The sequence below is a fragment of the Barbus barbus genome (assembly GCF_936440315.1).
Source record: "Barbus barbus genome assembly, chromosome: 5".
NCBI lineage: Eukaryota > Metazoa > Chordata > Actinopteri > Cypriniformes > Cyprinidae > Barbus > Barbus barbus.
The window spans coordinates 27,154,887-27,175,777 of NC_136733.1; the positions used below are offsets into that span (position 1 = coordinate 27,154,887).

Genomic DNA, 20,891 nt, shown 5'->3' on the forward strand with positions numbered 1-20,891 from the left:
AATGTCACGACTGACCAATCAGAATCAAGCATTCCACAGAGCTGTGTAATAATTTAATTTAAAGCACAGCCACCACAAAATCAGACTTAACACCTCTTATTTACTTCGAGATCATTTTGAGGTTAAATACAAATTTAAAATCATAATAAGAAATAGTTTAATAGCTATGATACTGTTTTATGGTACAAGATTTCTTACAAAAAACAAAGAAACATGCATACTAGCATATTGACTGTTTGTTAGTACTTGCAAAGCACATAGTATTATTCTGCATGACCATATTTTAGATCCCTCAATCCTACCACATACCTAAACTGAACAACTACTTTACTATTCATAAACAGCAAATGAGTTAATTAATAATGAGAATTGGTCCCCAAACTAAAGTGTAACCAAAAAAACGTTATTTAGAGGCCAAAAAGGTGCAAATAATTTCAGTAGATTGCATGACTGGATATTACTGACACTCTGTTGTTAAACATGTTTAACATGGCATCTTACATTGCTCTATTGCATAGTTAAAATGAAAGTGTTATGCAGGAATGATTGTTCGGTTTCCACGAACAATAAAGCCTTTATGAGCAATAAAGACTTTTCTTTGATTTGATTAACCATCTCAGTAATTTTAATCTTGACGAGCACTGTTAGCCTGCTGAGGCAGATCAGCTTAAAAATTTAGATATTCACTTGTAAAACGTTTAGCTAAATGTATAAAACCTTTTGACATCCTAACAACAAATGCTGGAATATGGCAGATGACAACTTGATATTTCCTTAATATTTAAATAACTGATTATTGGTCCTTTGTTTAGCATAAAAAAAATCCATACTCATCATGGCTTCTTATTCCAATGATTCACCAGTAAATACAAATGCAGCTCTTTACACCCATTTACAGCACATCCTAGTTTACATAGATTACTAGGAGTATCAAGTACAGAATTTCTGGTTTCAGATGACAATTGCCCTGATCCAGGAAAACCTGACACTGCTGGTGCAGCCTATTATCAATACCAGAGGGGGTGGGGTTGAGAAATGCAGAGTCATAGGAAACTCAATTCTGACAATTTATCATGGATGTGTGAGAGAGGGACATAGACACATCTTCAAAGTCGCAGTCACCTTACACATACACACACACATACATGTACAGTCTGCTCATATTCATTTATGTGTCTTCCACAGTACGGGACAGTGATGCGTGTCACTCTTGTTGATAGGGGTCAAATGAACTCTTGCCACCCTGTCATCGTTAATCGATGTGTATCCCAGCATTTGTGGTGCCAGCGGACCCCTCATGTTTCTTTCTGGAGCTGTCCTCCCTGTTGCCTCTCTAAAAACTGCAATGCAGAAGAGACTCCGGACCCCAAATAACACTGCCTAACAACCTGAACCCACATTTACTGCTCAGAGAGAGAGAGAGGAGGAGAATAAGGAGCAGAGATAGAAGGGGTGAGAGGAAAGAAGGGAGAGACAGGCAGTCAGCCAAGGAGGGGAAAAGTTGAGCGTGAGCCAGATTTTAGCCGATTTTTCAAAGAGAGAGAGAGGAGAGAGGAAGGAGAGAGGAAGGAGAGAGGGGGGGGGGGGGGGGGGGGGCTGCTGTTGAACAGAATAGCTGCAGTTGTCCTCAGACCTCCAGTGCTTCAATGCTCTTCACTTCTGTTTTACCGGCTGGATTGCGCGTGTCCCTCAAAAAGTGCGTCGTGAGAGTGCGTGTATGTGTGTGTGTCAGAGGGTGTTTGTGCGCGTGTCTGAGCAGTATCAGGACCAAAGCACTGCGGATTTGTGTGCAGCATATTCTGTGGACTGATGCCCTCTGCTTCTCCAAACAGGACACACAGATTTACCTGCTTAACAGAGGTACGGCACAGACACACACACACACACACACACATGCTGACTCAACAAGACACAAAAACACTCAGCTCTTGAGTCATTTGAAAACATTTTGGTTGCGTTGTCATAGTCAGAAATGTGTATTATAATGCTGAATAATGGACTTATTCAAAAGTTCAGTGTGTTCATCTTTACAGTAACTGCATTCAGAACCAAGATATGAGGTCCTGTGTGCTTCTTTGTCGTTGTAATATGTATGTGTGTGCGTGTATGTTTGTGTATATATATTTTATTAATATAATTTAACAAATGTAAATAATAATGTTATTATTATTGTCAGTTAGATATAAACATACATATCTATTAAGATAATAATAAAAGAAAAAACAATATTAATAAAAACTAGTTATAGTGTGCATGTGTGTATATATATATATATATATATATATATATATATATTTATTTATAAATACATTTATGTATATTTATTCATTTGCATGTATGCTTTAGACGCTTTTATCCGAACCAAATTATGGTCAAAACTTGCTGACTTGAGCAGATTCTGTCAGCTGATCTCTCTTGTTGAGGTTATAAAAGATAGGGCTATAGTTGTGGGATCACTTTTTTTAATACAGGGATTTGTAGAGTGGTTTTATTTGCATGTACTTGAGTCTTGCTGCGCTCCTGTTCAAAACTTTTCACAGGCCAGAGGGCAACCGAACAACTGAAAAAAACAGAGCCAGATGGAATTCTAGAAACTACTTCTTCCCAGCTGGGCAGATCCTTGTTCTTCCAGATCTCTTGAGACCTGGACAGGCCTTTGACAGAGGAATCTTATGCTTGATGTTAGGAACTATAAGCACAGATTGATCCAGTGAACAACTGCTGAGTAGCTTACAGGAGTCTTTGCCACCCAGGCAGCATCTTGAGGACTTCTGGGAAACTGACGAAACTGGACGTGAACTGCTGAGGAAGACAGGTGCACGTGACAAAAAGAAGGGAGAAGAAAGCGAAGAGAGGATGGAGACACAGACCAGAGGAAGTCTGAGAGGAGGCGGTGGTGGTGTGCCTTCAGAAAGAACTCCGTCCTGTCTTCTGCTCACACTCATTATTGGTAAGACCCTCCTCTACCTTCTCCTATTGAAAACATGCTGTTGTTAACTATAATGTTCAGTTGTGAATTTGATTTACAAAAATAAGCTAAAAAAAAACTGAATTCCTGTTCTTGTCAGAGAGTATGTACTAGTACCAATTCCTGTACTAACTGTACTAATAATTCATATGGAAAAATTCTTATAGCGGTGAGCTTGCAAAGTCTATATATGCAGTTCTCTGTACTAAACACAGACACACACATCTCCAGCTCCTAATGTTGCATTGCAGAGAAGCAGTAGAGTGAAGTGTTAAAGTCAGCATTAGTTTAGTGGCTCAAATTTCAACATTTTTGTCCCTGAAAATTAAACTACTCACAGGAAAATGTGGTCAGAGTTATAATTTGCTCATCGTCATGTCATTTCAGATCTGACTCAATACTTGCTTTCTGATCATGTTAAAATGTTTACACTGCTTTATTTCATTAAGCTAAGTGTTTTATCATTTAAGTTTGGCCTTGCATGTCACACATCAAGCTGTATTTGTATTTGAATATGGCATGACGTGGCTCTGAATATTTCTTGCTTGCTTATTTGCAAGATCTTTTTTTATGATTGATACTTTTTATTTTCTTCAATGAGCAAACAATACATTCAATTTACAGATAATTAAATGGCAAGTTCAAATTTTGTTTGTGAGTTATGATGCCATATTATGGTCGTGAATCAGTGACAGACAATTTTGTGTATGAGAGTTGTGTACGGGGCGTCCCGTGCTGCTCTCGAGAACATACTTTGGACCACCATGGACTAATGCAAGATGAGACTTACAGTAAGGAATTTTGTTTCATGGCTGGTAAAGGGGAGTATCATATATCTTTATTCATGCTGAGTTAATCGCAGATTTTTAAGAAAACTCAGATGAAAGACAAGAGGCTAAAGAGACCATTAAATAGGCTCTAGAATCGAGTATGTCTGCAAACCATCACTGTTTGAGGCAAACTTCTTAAGACACTTTTAAATATTTTTCATCATATAGTTTCAGAGGATCTGGGGTTTGCTATCTACATTTATTTTACACCGCAAATCTATATTTTATAGTAAATCAAAATTTTTATTCAAAATATTCTAATTTATGCCTATTTTTATTTCTTTTCTTCTAAGGTATTTTGGAAGATACATTACTGAGAATCATTAGGTCTCATAAGACTTTTTCCTCATCTTTTTATATGCAATTAAATGTTTCTCTGGGGTAAAATATCAGGCTACATTTCTGTAACGGAAGCACAATGTCTCTTAGAATACATGATGACAAGCATGTTGATTAAATCAACATTGAGTACACAGTGTTTCCACAATCTCTCGTGTCCTGGTTTAAAATATCTCTCATGAAAGGGTACAGTTGATTGGTAGGACCTCTTCACTGCTCCTGTAACCTTTCCTGACGAGTTACACAGCTGTGTAAACTCAGCACTCTTACGCCGGCACATGTTCATTCTGTCAAATTGCATGCCAAGCAAACTTCTGGACACCTGACGTCAGAGTGTGTATGCAAGGTCACCACAGCCTGCTTGTTTCTCAGATACAGTAATACATTCATAGTTACAGTTATAGATGTTATATATTCTATGTATATTATGTATATGTACTTTCAATATCCATACATGCAGTTTCACTGTCAACTTGCAAAACTGCATTCAAACTTATACAATATACCATATCAACAAATGTATTCACAATGAAGCAAGAGAACATTTATATAATTAAATCACTCATTAAATTATGCCTCTTACACATTTCACAGTAATAGAAGGCCATAAAAGTAATCGTAAACACCAAGAACAGAAAAAGTTATATATAGATGACTAAAAAATGCTATGCACATGAAACAGTATCTCTGTAGAACCACATCTGAAATGTGAAAGCGGTTATATGAACCTACACGCTGATATATTCAAACTCCATAATCAGCTGTGTTCTGCATGGTAGAAAACACCTCAGAGAACTGTCCATAGACTGTTTTTATGTGGTGTTTATATTAGTTATTTGTTTCATTAACATTATTAATTATTATTATTATTATTAATTTAGTTTTGTTTTTACTATTATTGGTATTACTGTTTGTTTTTTTGGTTTGTTTTTTTACACTTTCTAAACCATGACTGAAAAAGAATGAGTTGTTTGGGGGTTGTTGAGAGGTTTCTTACTTGACTAATATTTATTGACACTATAAATTCTCACAAAATTGTATACATGATTTATTTATTTTAACATGTCTGGGTGCTGAAATGATCACTGAGCAAACTACTAAAAGTTAACATACGTTCTCCAAAGGTTGGCAGCACACCATACAGTATACAGGTAGCCTAAAACAAATGCTGTTATATAGTAGATAACACTCTGGGCTAGTAACTAGAATGTTGTGGAGTAAATGGAGCTTCAACATTACCTTTATGAGAGAAAGCAAGAAAGAATAAATGGGTGCATTGTATATACGTGTTTCTGCATATGTCAGTTTGTCATTAGATCTTAATGACCTTTGATAGATTTCCTTCTTTCTCTTCAGCTTTTGATAATGACACTGCATGTCTAGGAATGTTTTCTGTCTTCACCTGTTTTCTCTTCCTGTTTCAGGCGTGTGTTGCGTTCATGCTCTGGAGATGTCTACTGGTAAGATTCCATTTCTAGAAGCAGTGAACGGCAGCACGGTCCTTCTGCCCTGCACCTATGCCAGCTGTATTGGGATCACTAACCTCTACTTCAAATGGGAGTTCAATGATAATGGCACCATGCAAAGGGTAACAGATATTCAGTTTAATAATCATGGGATTGCCTTCTCATTCCACTAATGTACATAAAACAAGCAGAATAAGCAGCTTATAATTGCATGTCATTTGCTTAGAATAGAATAGAATAGAATAGAATAGAATAGTGAAAAAAGTGAAGTGACATGACGTGTAGCCAAGTATGGTGTCCCATACTTGGAATTTGTGCTCTGCGCAGCATTGAACACACACCCGGGGCAGTGAGCAGCCACATTGCTGTGGGGAGCAGTTGGGGGTTTTGTGCTTTGCTCAAGGGTCTCACCTCAGTCGTGGTATTGAAGGTGGAAGAGAGCGTTGGTTATTCACTCCCCCCACTGACAATTCCTGCCAGACCTGAGACTCGAACCCGCAACCTTCGGGTTACAAGTCCGACTCTCTATCCATTAGGCCTGGCCCCAAAATAAAATTAAATTTAAAAATGAAATGAAATGAAAAAAAATAAATAAAATAAAATAAAATAAAATAAAATAAAATAAAATAAAATAAAATAAAATAAAATAAAATGAAAATGAAAATGAAAATGAAAATGAATTGAATATGAAATGAAATTTTTTTTTTAAATAAAATAAAATCTTAAATTAGATATTACACACAGACACAATCAATATTTAATATTACGCCTACTTACCAACAAACTCTATTGGGGGATCAATAGTTTGAGACCACATTGAAAATGTGTGATTTAAAATCTTGCCTAATTTAAACCTGAAAATAAAGTTTTAGGATTTTTGCGTTTCTCTGTTTTTAAGCAATGTCGTAAGCAGTCGCGTAATAAGCTAGATAATATAATTAATTATAAATAATTACTCAATGTGGATTATCCTTTACATTCAACTTTTATTCAGATTTGAATCACTTTAGACAACATTCAGAACATCATTTTAAAATGAGTTACTGTTGCTAAGTCTAACATTGATTAGATGGAAATATAAATAGCAAACCTTACTGTATCTTGAGCTGGTTTTGTGTGCCTTCAAGGGCACTTGAAGTGGAAGGGGAACCGTTCTTAAAAATCATTCCATTGACCTGATATTGCTTCTCAGTGTCATGTTCTGTGCAGCATTGCAAGTGTCCTTTCAAGTATCAGTCTTCAAAGTCAAGGAGAGCAGTTGGAATTATCAATATATTAAGATATATTATCATGGTATTGAGGGTGGAGAGAGCACTGGTTATTCACTGGGTTACAAGTCCGACTCTCTATCCATTAGGCCACGACTGCCCCAATATAAATTTGCACTTCAGACAATCTTAAAGACAAAAAACATATCTTGAGCCAGTGTTAGCTGAACTTTACATATGCTCAGTTTAACAATAATAACTGACATCTGTTTCCCAATTAGGTGGCTGATTCTGTAATTCCAACGGATCATGTGGAGCCAAATAAAGTGAACATTTACCATGAGAGGGTGGAGTATGTCGGCTCCAGTAAAGAAAATAACATCTCCATCCTGCTTTGGAATGTAACATTTGAGGATGCAGGCATCTACGTCTGCTTTGGCAAAAACCCCAAAGAGAAGGGCAGGAATCACAGCGCCATTTTCACTCTATATGTAGTAGAGGAATGTAAGTGTTGCAGGGTCGGAAGAGAGGGAGTTACAGTGAGAGAATGATATATGAACATCACACTTCAAGGTCATTATTAAAATAACTCTGTTTGCCTTTTTCTCCTCTCTCATTCCCTTTTTGTAATATTCTCAGTAAGGAAGGTTGATAACACACTCACCATCATCATTGCCTCCTGTGTTGGCGGATTCATCGCTTTCTTAATGGCCTTCATGCTGATAAAGAACTTCACTCTGTTCGTTCTCGCAAAGATTGAGGAAAAAAAGTGAGTTCATGGCAACTGTTAGGACTTACACATAAGCATAAATTCTCGTACCCTTTTCCATATATGGACCATGTCATTGCTTGACAATAAAAATGAATTGTAAAACAATTGATATAAAATGTATATGTTAGTAATAGTAGTATGTATAATATCTATATATTATCTTCCTTATCTATAGTATCTCACAGAAGTGAGTACACCTCTTACATTTGTGTAAATATTTTATTATATCTTTTCATGTGACAACACTGAAGAAATTACACTTTGTTACAATGTAAAGTAGTGAGTGTACAGCTTGTATGACAGTGTAAATTTGCTGTCCCCTCAAAATAACTCAACACACAGCCATTAATGTCTAAACTGCTGGCCACAAAAGTGAGTACACCCCTAAGTGAAAAATGCGGCCCAGTCTCTGCTTCAGTATGTCACAGTACATGTTGGCATTCATGGTTCCCTCAATGAACTGTAGCTCCCCAGTGCCGGCAGCACTCATGCAGCCCCAGACCATGACACTCCCACCACCATGCTTGACTGTAGGCAAGACACACTTGTTTTTGTACTCCTCACCTGGTTGCCGCCACACACGCTTGACACCATCTGAACCAAATAAGTTTATCTTGGTCTCATCAGACCACAGGACATGGTTCCAGTAATCCACGTCTTTAGTCTGCTTGTCTTCAGCAAACTGTTTGCAAGCTTTCTTGTGCATCATCTTTAGAAGAGGCTTCCTTCTGGGACGACAGCCATGCAGACCAATTTAATGCAGTGTGCGCAATTTAATGCAGCACCGACAGGCTGACCATCCCCCCCCACCCCTTCAACCTCTGCAGCAATGCTGGCAGCACTCATACGTCTATTTCCCAAACACAACCTCTGGATATGATGCTGAGCACGTGCACTCAACTTCTTTGGTCAACCATGGCGAGGCCTTTTCTGAGTGGAACCTGTCCTGTTAAACCGCTGTATGGTCTTGGCCACCGTGCTGCAGCTCAGTTTCAGGGTCTTGGCGATCTTCTCATAGCCTACGCCATCATTATGTAGAGCAACAATTCTTTTTTTCAGATCCTCAGAGAGTTATTTGTCATGAGGTGCCATGTTGAACTTCCAGTGACCAGTATGAGAGGGTGAGAGCGATAACACCAAATTAAACACACCTTGTAACACTAACGAGTCACATTAAAAAATGGCTAATTGGGCCCAATTTGGACATTTTCACTTAGGGGTGTACTCGCTTTTGTGGCCAGCGGTTTAGACATTAATGGCTGTGAGTTATTTTGAGGGGACAGCAAATTTACACTGTTATACAAGCTGTATCACTACTTTACATTGTAGCAAAGTGTCATTTCTTCAGTGTTGTCACATGAAAAGATATAATAAAATATTTTTTAAAATTTGAGGGGTGTACTCACTTCTGTGAGATACTGTGTATATCATCTTTCTTTATCATCTATATATTATCTTCCTCTCATTGTGCCTATTTCTTTCTCTAATTTTCAGTAAGGAGTGCCTTGTCACCTCCTCAGGGATTGATAACACAGAGAACGGTCTGTCGGGCTCCAAATCTACACCAAAGAAAGCATGACAGCGTTCAACCAAATACAGTCCCACATGCACGTGAAAACATGGATCAGCCATCATGCTGTGCCCTCTCTTTTTATTTACATCCGTGTTTACAAATGCTGTACTTATGTTTTTATGATATAGAGCAATCGTAGTATTAAACAAGATTTTCATTCATAACATTTCCATGGATATATTCACATGACCCATTTAGTTGATGCATAAACACGGATATGAATAAAAAGAGGGGCATAATGTATTTCTGCATATATTTCAATTTATATATGCATTTAAATATGCACCACACATGCAGCCTCACGCACTTTAGTTTCTTGGCCCACACCGAATCTGTAGGTTGTATTTATTCTTATGATAGAAAAATGAAATATTTTCTTCAGCAGTGCTTGACACAGGGATAAATGTTGCTATGCTATTCATTTAGTTCATTGAACTGGACTGTAAAACTGTGAAGGGCCCATGGCCTCATTTGTACTGTAGGTATGTGACTAAAATAGTTGTGAAAGGAGTACTGGTTTCTTGTTGAAAAAAAAGAAAAACAAAAAGTGCTGTTTGTCAAATGGCCATCAACTTTGAAAATATATCTGTTGTAGAAAGATCAGTTATGCAACAGTGATTTGCATTGTTTCACTGACAGAGACAAACTGTCATAGCTGGTTAATGAAACTGCATGTTTTAATGCAGTACCTCTGAATAGAGCAAAAAATAAATAAAAATCAGCAGAACTCTGATTGTAATAAGCATGAAGGGAGAATTAGGCCTTATTTGAACAGTCTTGAGTCCAGTTCAAAATAAACCTCATTACAGTATTTGCTTGAAAATAAAACACATGTGCCTGTTAACGCTTCTGTCGCCACCTTTTGGCGAGGATACCTGAATCAATACAGAACATTACAATCCAAAAAAGAAAAAAAGAAAAAAAAAAAATGCTACAAAACTGCAAAAGCCTCCAAACAGTTAGTAAATACAAGCTAATGAATGATACTTGAAAATCCGTAGAAATCAGTATCCTCTTAGAGAAATCCCTGAATGAAACACTGAAAATGCTGCTTCAAACTATTTCCAATGCATTATAGCATGTTAAATGGCCAGAAGTTTTAGGAGTACATGGCTGACTATAACAGTAGAAACATTATATGTAATGCTTTTTTTATTGAAATATTGAAACAAATTGTCACATACTGAACATAATTATCATCAGCTTTGAAACTAAAAATAGCTTGGTGAATTTCCATGCTAAACAAAATATGAATACCAAAAAGGAAAAAAATAAATAACCTTTCGATGCAAACAGACATACTGTGACCTGAAAACCATGCAGCTCACCCTATGACATAATGAAAATGCAATATTTAAAGGCAATAAACTCATCATCATACAGTCATGCAAAACAACTAACTAAATGAAACAGTACATATGATGTAAATATAGATTTAATAATCAAGACATGACTGGATGTAGTCTCAGAAGTTTAGCTAATAAGCATTTCAAGCTTTCACTTGAAGGATTCAGGGAATTCAGTGGAGACAAGAAAAGGGACTGACGTCAAGCAAGTCTGGTGAGGTCTGATCATTCAATAATAATGAAATAAGATTAATCAATAGATAAAATGTCCCAATAATCTGTTATAGAAATACAGACGTGCTGTACATAACTCTAAATGATTGACAACAGATTATCCCATCATTTAAAAAGATGTTAACTCTTTTAGTTAAATATTTAGTGAGATATTTTAACAAAGTTGTTAATATTAAAAAAAACATTGAAAAAAATCTACTGATCTGCTTTAGAGAGCTCACCAATTATTACTGAATGCTTGAAGAATTTTACAGGTCTTTGGATTTTGCAATTGTTAGTGAATTTTACTGCGAATCTTGGGCGATGTTTGTCATGAAAGTCTTCCTTGAAAATGCAGCTTGTTTTCAGTGCCAAAAGGAGTTAACTCCAGATGAACAATCTAGTCAGATGTTTAATTATAGAGCACAAAAACCAATAGGGAAAATCTGGTAAATTTATACCATATTTGGACCTGAAAACAAAAAATCTAAAAGCAATGTGTACTGTATATCTAGTAGCTGTCCTCTCTGAGCCCTATGTAACATCACTAAATGTCTATTGAAACCGCAATTATATTTACCATTGTAAAGGGCAGTAGCTGAAATGATTTTTATTCTGTTTGTTAAAGGGTCACTTTCAGTTGTGATATTATTGATCCTCAGATTTTTTTTTTTTAAATGCATTATAATCTTATGGCACACAGGTCAGTAAAGCAATACACATTTAGAGGGCTCTTTAACTTCTAATAGGAGAAATATTGGAAAGGTACATTCATACGTTTTCAAAGCACTTGTACTACCTCTTATTCAAACATTTTCATCATATCATTGTGCTGAACTTGCATTTAATATTTCTGCATTTAATGTTTTTAAAATTTTGGAACATTTGAGTTTTTCTCAGGTCGCTCAGTGAGTTTAATATTCTGCTTGATATTGGGCTTTTAATTAATGTTATCCTTACAGTCTATTTAATTAACATCAGTTTGGGTTACATTAGTTACTTGTCAAGGCTTGGCGGTAGTCATGGCCTAATTGTGATAATCGCACATTTCTCAACCAAACCACAGACATTAGGAGCGAATGCAAAGGGGAAGTTTCCACCATTATTTGAAGTGAATGTTTTTCCTAAAAATTATTTCTGTTAATCTTTTGACAGAAATTTAAAGCAAATTTCTGTCTAAGACCTAAAAAAAAATCAACTATCGTGATATTGTGCATGTCTTTTCACAAAACCTGTGATTCCAAAAACTTGTGTGAAGCTTTGTGGAAAACGTGAATGAGGAAATGCCTGAGGCAAAGCAATAGAGGATGTGGGAGAAACCAATTAATAGGTGGATGGCTGGTTTGATTTTCTTCAGTTACTTTCAGTCTATCACTTAAATCACTCAGATGGATGGGGAAAATGTGTTAAATTGAGAAACTCAAACTAGTAAATGTACAGTGTTTTTTTTTTTTTTTTACTGAATCAGACATTCAGATGCTTTAGGAAAACTGAGCTGCACCAGACTGTTGAGACAAAAATGTAAGACCAAGGGGAATAGAGGCCGCAAGGACTCAAAAGTCCACAGAGTCAGAAGGAACACTGCCTTAGGAGTATTGTTTGGAAAATGACAAACTTGAAATTTGGAACACCAATCCTGATAGTCGATCTCAGCTCAACACACAGTAGACATTGTTTGGCATCAGTCCCTGTGAAACTGAATGTAAAACATGCTGTATCATAGATGCTCCACTCAGCCCATAATCCAGAATTCTTGATCCCATTGTTTCCTTAAGCTAGTGTGCAGGCCTGTTATTCCCCATGGGACTGCACAGTCATGCATATTATATTTCTTTATAATAAGAAGCAACTAAAATAAAATGTTTTGGATAAAACGAAGGTTGTGATGTGTGCTGAATTAATAAATGCATCAAGAGCTTTATTTTATTTATTTGCTTTCTAAAATGGTCAGAAAAAATTAAAATACTTAAAGTACTTTAACAGCTTTACAATGAACATACAGTAGACCTACAGGAAATGTGAATAGTGAGACTAAAAAAAAAAAAAAAAAAGCATGTTTTGACAATACTTATGTCACAATAATTATAAAATTGAACAATATATAGATTCAAGAACATTGATTTCTGTACTCAGAGGATTTGTCTTTCCTCCTGTGTCACAAAAGCATGAAGTTATGCGTCCATGGTTCACCTTCTCATGGCCGTCTCTAAAACATGACATTCAATATGAAAATATATTTTCCTTTCTTATATATTAATGTGCAAAATCATGTGAAACATACCACCATTACAGTGTAGATCCAGTTGAGAAGTTGACTAACATCAGTGTAAACTCCAGGTTTTCCCTCCCGTGCACAGCCCACTCCCCAACTCACTATACCCATTAACTGCCAACGAGATGAAAGGTACACTAGCGGACCCCCACTGTCCCCCTGAAAAAGAGAGTGCAATGTATTTGGAAATGGCATTTTTCTGGATACAAAGACAATGATATACATCTCTTCTGAAGGGGAGCCTGTATTTGATTTTCCATTTGTTGTTACCTGACATGCATCTATTTTTCCTTTGAGGAATCCAGCACAAAGCATTCTAGGAGTTATGGCGGAACCGTAAACAGAGGGCTTGGAACACTCTGACCTGTCAATCAGGGGCACCGAAGCTTTCTGCAGCACAGAGGCCAGCTCACCTGTGTAACATGAGAATATAGGAAAAGCTGAACAAAAAGTGGATTTCTGATTTAAAACAGGTCACAGTCCTGCCTTATTTGAGTGACCAATTATACATTAAGTGATAATGTATAATTGGCCCCTTCCTTTTACCTTTCTCCTTGCGCAATCCCCACCCAGTCACCACAAGCATCTCCTTCACAGACAGCTGGTGAGGGGGTAAACAAACTGGCAAGATCGAGTCTAAGGATATACAGAAAATAAGACCTTTAGCCAATGTCATTTATTTGGGCCTTTTATTCTATGATAAACATCACAAACCACTGACATTACTGCTTTCGAGTACTTGGATGCTCGAGTAATTACACAATGAGGCTTCTCAAAGGAATTAAGTTAAAAATAACCAAATTGTACTGCAAGTGATCCTTGTTCATGTTTTACATTGTGTAACGGCCATTCGCGTTGTGTTATGGACGACCTTTATTTTGTGTGTGTGGTTTTTTTTAGGAGCTCTCTAATGAACCATAACCATTAACCGCCATTGTTTGGGGGGGGGAAAGCCACATGGAGCAACATCAAGGTTTGGCTCAACATGAGGGTGAGTAAAAGTTGTTGGTTTTTTTTTTTTTTTTTTAAATGGGAGATCTCTTGTTGTTGTTAAAAAAAAAAGTTGTGGGGGGTGGGTTCATAAAGTCTCTTAAAATGTCAAACCAGCAACAAAGGAAGGAAAATATTTAGGAAAATAGTTACAGATGCTGAAGTAGGACTCAAGCAACTTAAAATGTCCCTCTTATATAATAATTTAGTCTCATTTTAAATCTCTGATATAAGAAAGCAGTTCATCAGAATGGATGAATGAAGTACCGTACCGCCAACAGTGACAGGCCAAGTAAGTTTTAGCATGGCGATGTCAAAGTCATTACTCAAGCGACTGTAGTTTTTGTGGACAATAATCTTCTCTACGCTGACACCCCTGGATCTCGCCACTTCGGTCTGACCCAACACTACAGTCCATTGACGTGTCCGCTCTCGTGTCCGGCTAAGAGTTTGAGAGAGAAAGCGATGTAGCAAGTCACAAAACAACATCTAAGTGATGATCACCCAACTAATCTATAGTCATAAATTTAAACAAGTAAAAATGTGTTTTCTTATCGTAAAGAATTATTAAAAACAACTGGTTTAGGTTTACCCATTTAAGACATTTCACTAGTCAACCAAGATATTTAGGAGAAAAACTGAAAAAAAAATCTAAATGCTTGACTAAAATTCTGTTGTAGAACACATCTTGCATTTGTGACTGACTTACCCTGTGAAACAGTGGGCAGCTGATATGACCCAACGCTTGGACAGTAATGCTCCTCCACAAACATGCTGGTGGTTCCACTGAAGACTAACCTGCCACGGCCAGTGTTCGATTGCGGTGTCCACCCCACCAACAATACGGTCCTCTCCAACCACTTCTCCACAGTCTGTTTTAACACAGGGGAGATGTTTATAATAATTGGAGACATGAACAAACAAGATATTAGTATGCTTCCTAATTCCTGAAAAAAACTGGAAATAAAATTGACATTCAAATTTGAAGTATAGAATTCAAAATTAACTGAAAGGGGAAAAAAGGAAAGTTTGTTAAAAAAAAAAAAAAAAACTTATTTCAAAGTTTAAAAATGTGAAAAAAAAGGCCATTCATTTTCAAAGCTTTGTACAAATAGATGGACCATCATAGAACATGCATAATATGCCAGAATATTGAATGTCTTTCAACTGCAATTCAATAAATTCCACTTCCTGTCAAATTTAGCCAGATCGCCGATTAAATTCAAATCCCAGGAAAGGAAAGGAAGCCAAAAACAATGCTAAACCTGATCCACGCACACACACACACACAGGGACGGACTGGGTGTAAAAAAAAAAAAAAAAAAAACTGCCCTGGATTTTCTCCCAAATAGGCCCACCACAACTACAAACAGTCGCTACCATCTCAAAATATCACAGCAATCCTATCACATTTATGGCAAGTAACATCACAAAACCCATGGTGACAAAAACAATAGAAACCATCACAGAAATCTGAATGATTTCCACTACAAATATTACAAACCATCAAATTTTAACCATTAAAACATACTGTTCCCTGCAGCGTGTTTTATATTAGGATTAGGTTTTAATAAAAGCCATGAATAGGTGACCAATTACCAGTAGAGGCCAACAGGTGCCATTACAGTTTCCATTAAAACAATACAATTCATTATAACCAGTAAAACCATTACAAATTATGTGATGGTTTCTATTTTTTTTTTTCAACAGAGGATTGAAAAATGCATTATTGTATGAACTAAAATACCTGAAATCCACATAAAAGGAGCAGAATGCAAAATGTATATGACAATGATAAACCTAGAATCTATAAATCTGAAGCAACAGAATTCTTCAATTTGAGTATTCATATGTCTGTGTGTGTACTTGTTTATGCTACATTGTAGGGACCAAATGTCCCCACAAGGATAGTAAAACCTGAAATTGTCCCCACAATGTAAACAAAATATTAAAAATGGTAAATGATGTTTATCTGAAAGTGTAACAATGCAAACAGGTTTTCTTTAAGGGGTAGGTTTAGGGTTAGGGGATATAAAATATTGTTTGGTCAGTATAAAAGTAATAGAAGTCTATGGAAAGTCTAGGAAAAACTAACGTGCGTGTCATGTTAATCAGACTAATCGCCTTATAGGCTACTTCATTTATTCTATTTTCTAACTCAATATCTCTCAAATGTAACCCGTTGTAGAATCGCTGCTTTCTCTTTATGAATGAATGGAATATTCATGCCAGACAATGCGGAGTGATACATAGAAGTGGATGCTTGGACCTGGGATTTTACTATAGTGCTAACGTTATACGCTACATGCGGTGTATAGTGAAAGATGCGGGCAAAGGTAACCTGATGTAACCGTTCGTTGAACGGATGACCGTTCTGGACTTTCCAAGACATCCAGATGGCCAGTCCGCCCCTGCACACACATACCCCTCTTAACAGTTTTACCTGAGCAGGACACCGACACCACTAAGCCAGAGAAACATCTGTCACTGTAAGAGAGCACATCATTATTTCCATATGTAAATGACAATGTGATCATTATGTGGAGAATTAGAATATCACAAATGACATCATAGCAAGTATATCTCACCTGAGTGAGAGGAAACTCTGGATGTCAGAGCGTGTGGAGTTTTTGCTGACTGTAGCAAATGCATCTTGAGGTTTGAAAAGCAGACTCCTTACCGGGACTCGTGTACTTCGTGGACTCCTGTAGTGGAATATTTCCTCAAACACTATATTACGTAGCCTAAGCACTGCTTTATACTGCAATCAGTGGGAAGGTGATCAGATTTCTTAAATATTGCAATATGGCAGCGCTTACATGTGGTTTTACAGCTTAGTTTACTTATGGTCATTGGTTTTAAACCATTGTGCCATGTGTCTGCTCTGCTTACGCTGTATAGCCCAGTTGTTGACAGGCTAACCGCGTGTGCTTTGTCCTCCAGTTATCAGCACACACTGTTCTCCATTCACCCTCATTAATGAACACCTGCAGGACCAGTCTGTCCCCCATCAGCCTCACTACATTGGTAAATATAGATGAATCACATGTTCATCTTCAATAAAGCAAGGCCAGGGGACAGTTAATTTCTCAAGTGGTGTAAAAAAAAATAGAGGTTCTTTATTGGCATTTCTGGTTCCATGAAGAACCTTTAACATCAGTGGCACCCTTCGATTTCACAAAAGATTCTGTACAATGGAAAAAAGTTTAAAATTTTTACATAAAGGCTCTTATTTGTATTTTTTAAACATTTTTATCACATTAGAAATTTATAAGAAAATAAAAATAGTTATTTTAAGAACTACTGACTGTTCTTTAGGGAACCCTGTACGATGGCATTGCAATAAAAAAAAAACATTTTAAGAACCTTTATTTTTAAGAGCGTAAGTGTGCATAATCACCTGGATATGTATCAGTGGTCTGCAGTTTGGAGACACAAGTGATTTCATCTTCACCGTCTGCACAGTTAGCATTTCCATCACATGCCTTTTCTATTGAAATGAACTTCAGTGAGCCAGAGCAGAAGAAATACTTGGAATTCACCATCTTAACAGCTGGGAAGAAACAAAGAGAATTTTCAGAGAGCATGTTTTTATATTATGTATCAGAGAAAGGAGAATGGCATGGCAAGATTCTTACTAAAATACAACCCCACTATCAAGGTCGCTATGACTAGCACACAGCACACGGTGATAACAGTCAATCTCCAGCGTGCTCTGCTCTCCTCAGTCCTCAATGTGCTCAGTTCTCGCCTTCGCTTCAGCCTCAGGGCCATGACAAACCAGAGAAGAAAACTGATAGAACTAAATCTAGCCAAAACAGTGGATTTTACTGGTTGTATGGCTAAATATCTTATGAACAGGTTTATATGTGTGACTGATATTATCTCATAGTTCTAATTAGTGAATCTCACAAGGGTTCCTTTCGTATGAATGACTAGCAGCTCACTGAACACTAGCAGTGTTTAGGGACTCCCAAGTTATAACCTTCACTCAGCTGATCTGCGTTAACTAATCAGTTGGCAACAGGTTTTGATGAGACATGGGCTGCATCCGAAAACTGAAAAATGTTGCCTTCAGAGGCAGCATTCCAAGGTAGGAACTAGGAAGGTATCAAGGCACGTCCGAATCCAAAGTTTGCTTCACTTCCTGTCTCATGAGATACCTTCATCTGATCGATTTTTTAAGGCAGCATAGATTAGATGTATCCTTCGCTGTCTTTGATATCCCACAATCCTGTGCGTTCCATTCCGTGGACCATGACAGTTGAGCTAAAAAATAAAGATGGCGTCTGAAAGTGGCGTTTGTGTGTAAATGTGTGTCTGATTAACTTTTTTTCACTTTTGATGTAATTTCTAGGGAGAAATTAGTATTATAGTAATTAAATATTTTTTCAGTTATCACCAAAACTCGTTCTATTTTGTTGTTGATCATTAAACCGTTACGCTGCCTCAGAAGCCTGTCCGAAATCAGTTTCGTGTGGTGCCTTCGTGCAAAACCGCTGCCTGCAAAGTAATTGCCTCATAAGGCAGCGAGGCAGCAAGTCAGCTGCCTAAGTTGTTGGATGCAGCCTTTTTGGCTGAATTCGGGACAGCAAACTAACTCACAAAACAGCTTACTATAGAACTATAGTTCTCCCACATATGAGTAGGCAGTAACGTTAGCCTATGCTAGTATGCTAATGGCATTCTGAATTCAGCTTTTGATTTCATATTAGGTTTAAAGCGTAACTAAACCCCTGGGCCCGTATCCCTAAAGAATTTTTGTGCAAAAAGTGGCTCCTAGCGGCCAAATTCTAAGAAAATTCTCAGAGTCATGACGTTTTCTTAGAATTTCCCCTAAAAGTGACACGAAAATCCCAGTTAATATAAAAGCTATTCCTCAAGATTCCTAGCGCTTAAAAGGGCTCCTAAGGCGAGATCTGCTAAGAGCAGGGAAGAGGACTTTTAGTGGCTTAGGAGTTCCCCTAAGCAGCTGCACAAAATGGCCAACAGAGGAGGCAGGAGAGATGTCCTGCAAACACTGGATGACAGGGAATTATTGAGACGCTACAGATTGGATCGTGCAGGAATCATGTTTGTGGTGGATCTCCTTAGAGATGCAATTACTACTTCATTAAGGACAGCCCCTTGAGATAGGCCATCTTGTTTTCAATGGGGTCCATATGGGAGTGAAAGTACAAAATATGCCAGCTAGGATATTAATATGAGCAAATAAGACACAAATCATTATTTGAACAGGGTGTAATGAGCTTAAGTTTTCACATATTTTAGATTCTAATGTTAGGCTATAACCCCTACAGCTTACTATTCATTTTCCAGATATTTTCTTGAATGTGAAATATTATTTACAATTACAGTCTGCATAAGATTAGAGTGTATAATTATGTTTATTGATTTGAGGGTACATCCTTTGCTCATTATCACCAAAAGTTCATTTTCATCAAACTTGTAGGATCAACCAATCACGGCTTTTGAAATGATGACTCATACCTAGCAACGGGGTCAACCACACCTCCTCACTAAGATAGGATTTTCCATCCATTCCTTGCTCAGAGTTCACTGAAAATGTTCTGGAATCACTTCTAAGCTAAAACTCCTGGCAAGGAATTTTTAGGTTAAGTTAGGAGCTCTCTGAGAGGATTCTCAGAATCTTTAGGGATACGGGCCCAGGTCAGAGCCTAACTCCACCCACTGACAATATTTGAAAAATGCTGGAAAAGTGGGCAGAGCCCAGTGGGAGCGGGGGAGGGGGAGGGCGTGCACCTGAGACCCGCAGCGACGGATTGATTGAGCTCGTGCAGGGGCGTGGTTAGTAAGTGCCATCATACGTCACAGGGGTATGCAACGTCCAATAGGAAAATTCAACTGCAACTCTATTTGTGTCTGCAGGTGTGTCCGTTATTCCCTACTATGAGGCGCCACGTATGATTTAAATCAAACTTCGCTTATCAATACATACATAAAACACGTGCATATATACATCTATAAATTACTCACATAGGCCTATTATTGGTTGTTCAATATATATATATGAAACACACTTACACACTAATATGAAATCCATACCAATACATCTTAAGTTAGTAATGAATGCAAATACACTTGTGAATAACTTGCATATACATATAAACTTGACGAACACATACACCTATAGACACTCGCAAATACATGCCTATAAACACGATCCATGCATATACACCCACAACACCACACGGCATCTCCTCTAGCAGCCATGGACTGTCTTCGCTGGCTAATTACACTTTTTATTTTAAAAACTACATTTCAACAAAATATAAAGCATTTAACATAAAATTTATTTTTATGTTTGATATTCGCTGCATCCTCGCATTTTCGACTAGACTGCTTTAGGGACTGTCGGCAAATTTACTTCACAGTACAAAACGAAGGCCAATAATTCATTCAAATTGAAGTTTTTCTCAATTGCTTTATCACATTTTTCGAAACAGTCTTAACATTCTCTAAACTGTGAATGCAAATGTCACAACTGTTTGCTGGAACTTCAGAACTTTATTGCATGTCTGCAAAATGTAGTTACTCACCCAAAACATTTAATTCATGCTTTAAAAACTAGTTATGGTGTCAATAATTTGGCCACCAAAATATAAAGTACTTTTGTCATCGTGTGAGACACATTGGTCAAAATGTTTAGTTGTTTTTTACCATGACATTTAACCATGGAAATTAAGGTTTTATAAAAAAAAAAAAATCTGATATTTGTTGAGAAGAGTCAATATTACATAGAAAAAAGTATATGAACATTTGTATTTATACAGTGCATTTATTTTTGTACGAATGTATTACATGCAAAATGTAAAAATGGTTGATCCAAATTGTATTGCAAATAGAGGTCATTTGCCAATTTAGCAGACATTACAAACAATGTCAATGTCAGA

At 37.1% G+C, this 20,891-nt stretch overlaps 2 protein-coding genes across 3 annotated transcripts; one reads left to right on the forward strand and one right to left on the reverse strand.

Moving 5' to 3' along the window:
- Positions 1–1,584: 1,584 nt before the first annotated feature.
- Positions 1,585–10,414, forward strand: LOC306869332 (sodium channel regulatory subunit beta-4-like). 2 transcript variants are annotated; one of them, XM_079416042.1, is made up of 6 exons: positions 1,585–1,860; positions 2,754–2,950; positions 5,562–5,725; positions 7,093–7,315; positions 7,451–7,580; positions 9,078–10,146. In XM_079416042.1, the coding sequence occupies exons 2-6, from the start codon at positions 2,857–2,859 to the stop codon at positions 9,160–9,162; spliced, it is 696 nt and encodes a 231-aa protein (XP_079272168.1). In that variant the 5' UTR covers positions 1,585–1,860; positions 2,754–2,856; the 3' UTR covers positions 9,163–10,146. The 2 variants fall into 2 exon arrangements, with proteins under 2 accessions (XP_079272168.1, XP_079272167.1); XM_079416041.1 differs by having other exon boundaries at positions 1,587–1,860; positions 2,541–2,950; positions 9,078–10,414.
- Positions 10,415–12,844: 2,430 nt separating this feature from the next.
- LOC306869478 (transmembrane protease serine 4-like) lies at positions 12,845–17,751 on the reverse strand (the record flags this gene model as incomplete). Its single annotated transcript, XM_079416250.1, has 11 exons — positions 12,845–12,865; positions 12,997–13,146; positions 13,258–13,400; positions 13,534–13,623; positions 14,250–14,419; positions 14,687–14,849; positions 16,421–16,464; positions 16,566–16,682; positions 16,870–16,996; positions 17,378–17,530; positions 17,616–17,751. The coding sequence occupies 11 exons, from the start codon at positions 17,749–17,751 to the stop codon at positions 12,845–12,847; spliced, it is 1,314 nt and encodes a 437-aa protein (XP_079272376.1).
- Between the last annotated feature and the right edge of the window lie 3,140 nt (positions 17,752–20,891).

What these genes read in the sequence shown, in the direction of transcription:
- LOC306869332 (XM_079416042.1), top strand. Translation starts at nt 2,857, where the DNA reads ATGGAGACACAGACCAGAGGAAGTCTGAGAGGAGGCGGTGGTGGTGTG. An exon ending in TCTATATGTAGTAGAGGAAT is followed by an intron (nt 7,316 to 7,450) that starts GTAAGTGTTGCA and finishes TAATATTCTCAG; the next exon opens with TAAGGAAGGTTGATAACACA. An exon ending in GCAAAGATTGAGGAAAAAAA is followed by an intron (nt 7,581 to 9,077) that starts GTGAGTTCATGG and finishes TCTAATTTTCAG; the next exon opens with TAAGGAGTGCCTTGTCACCT.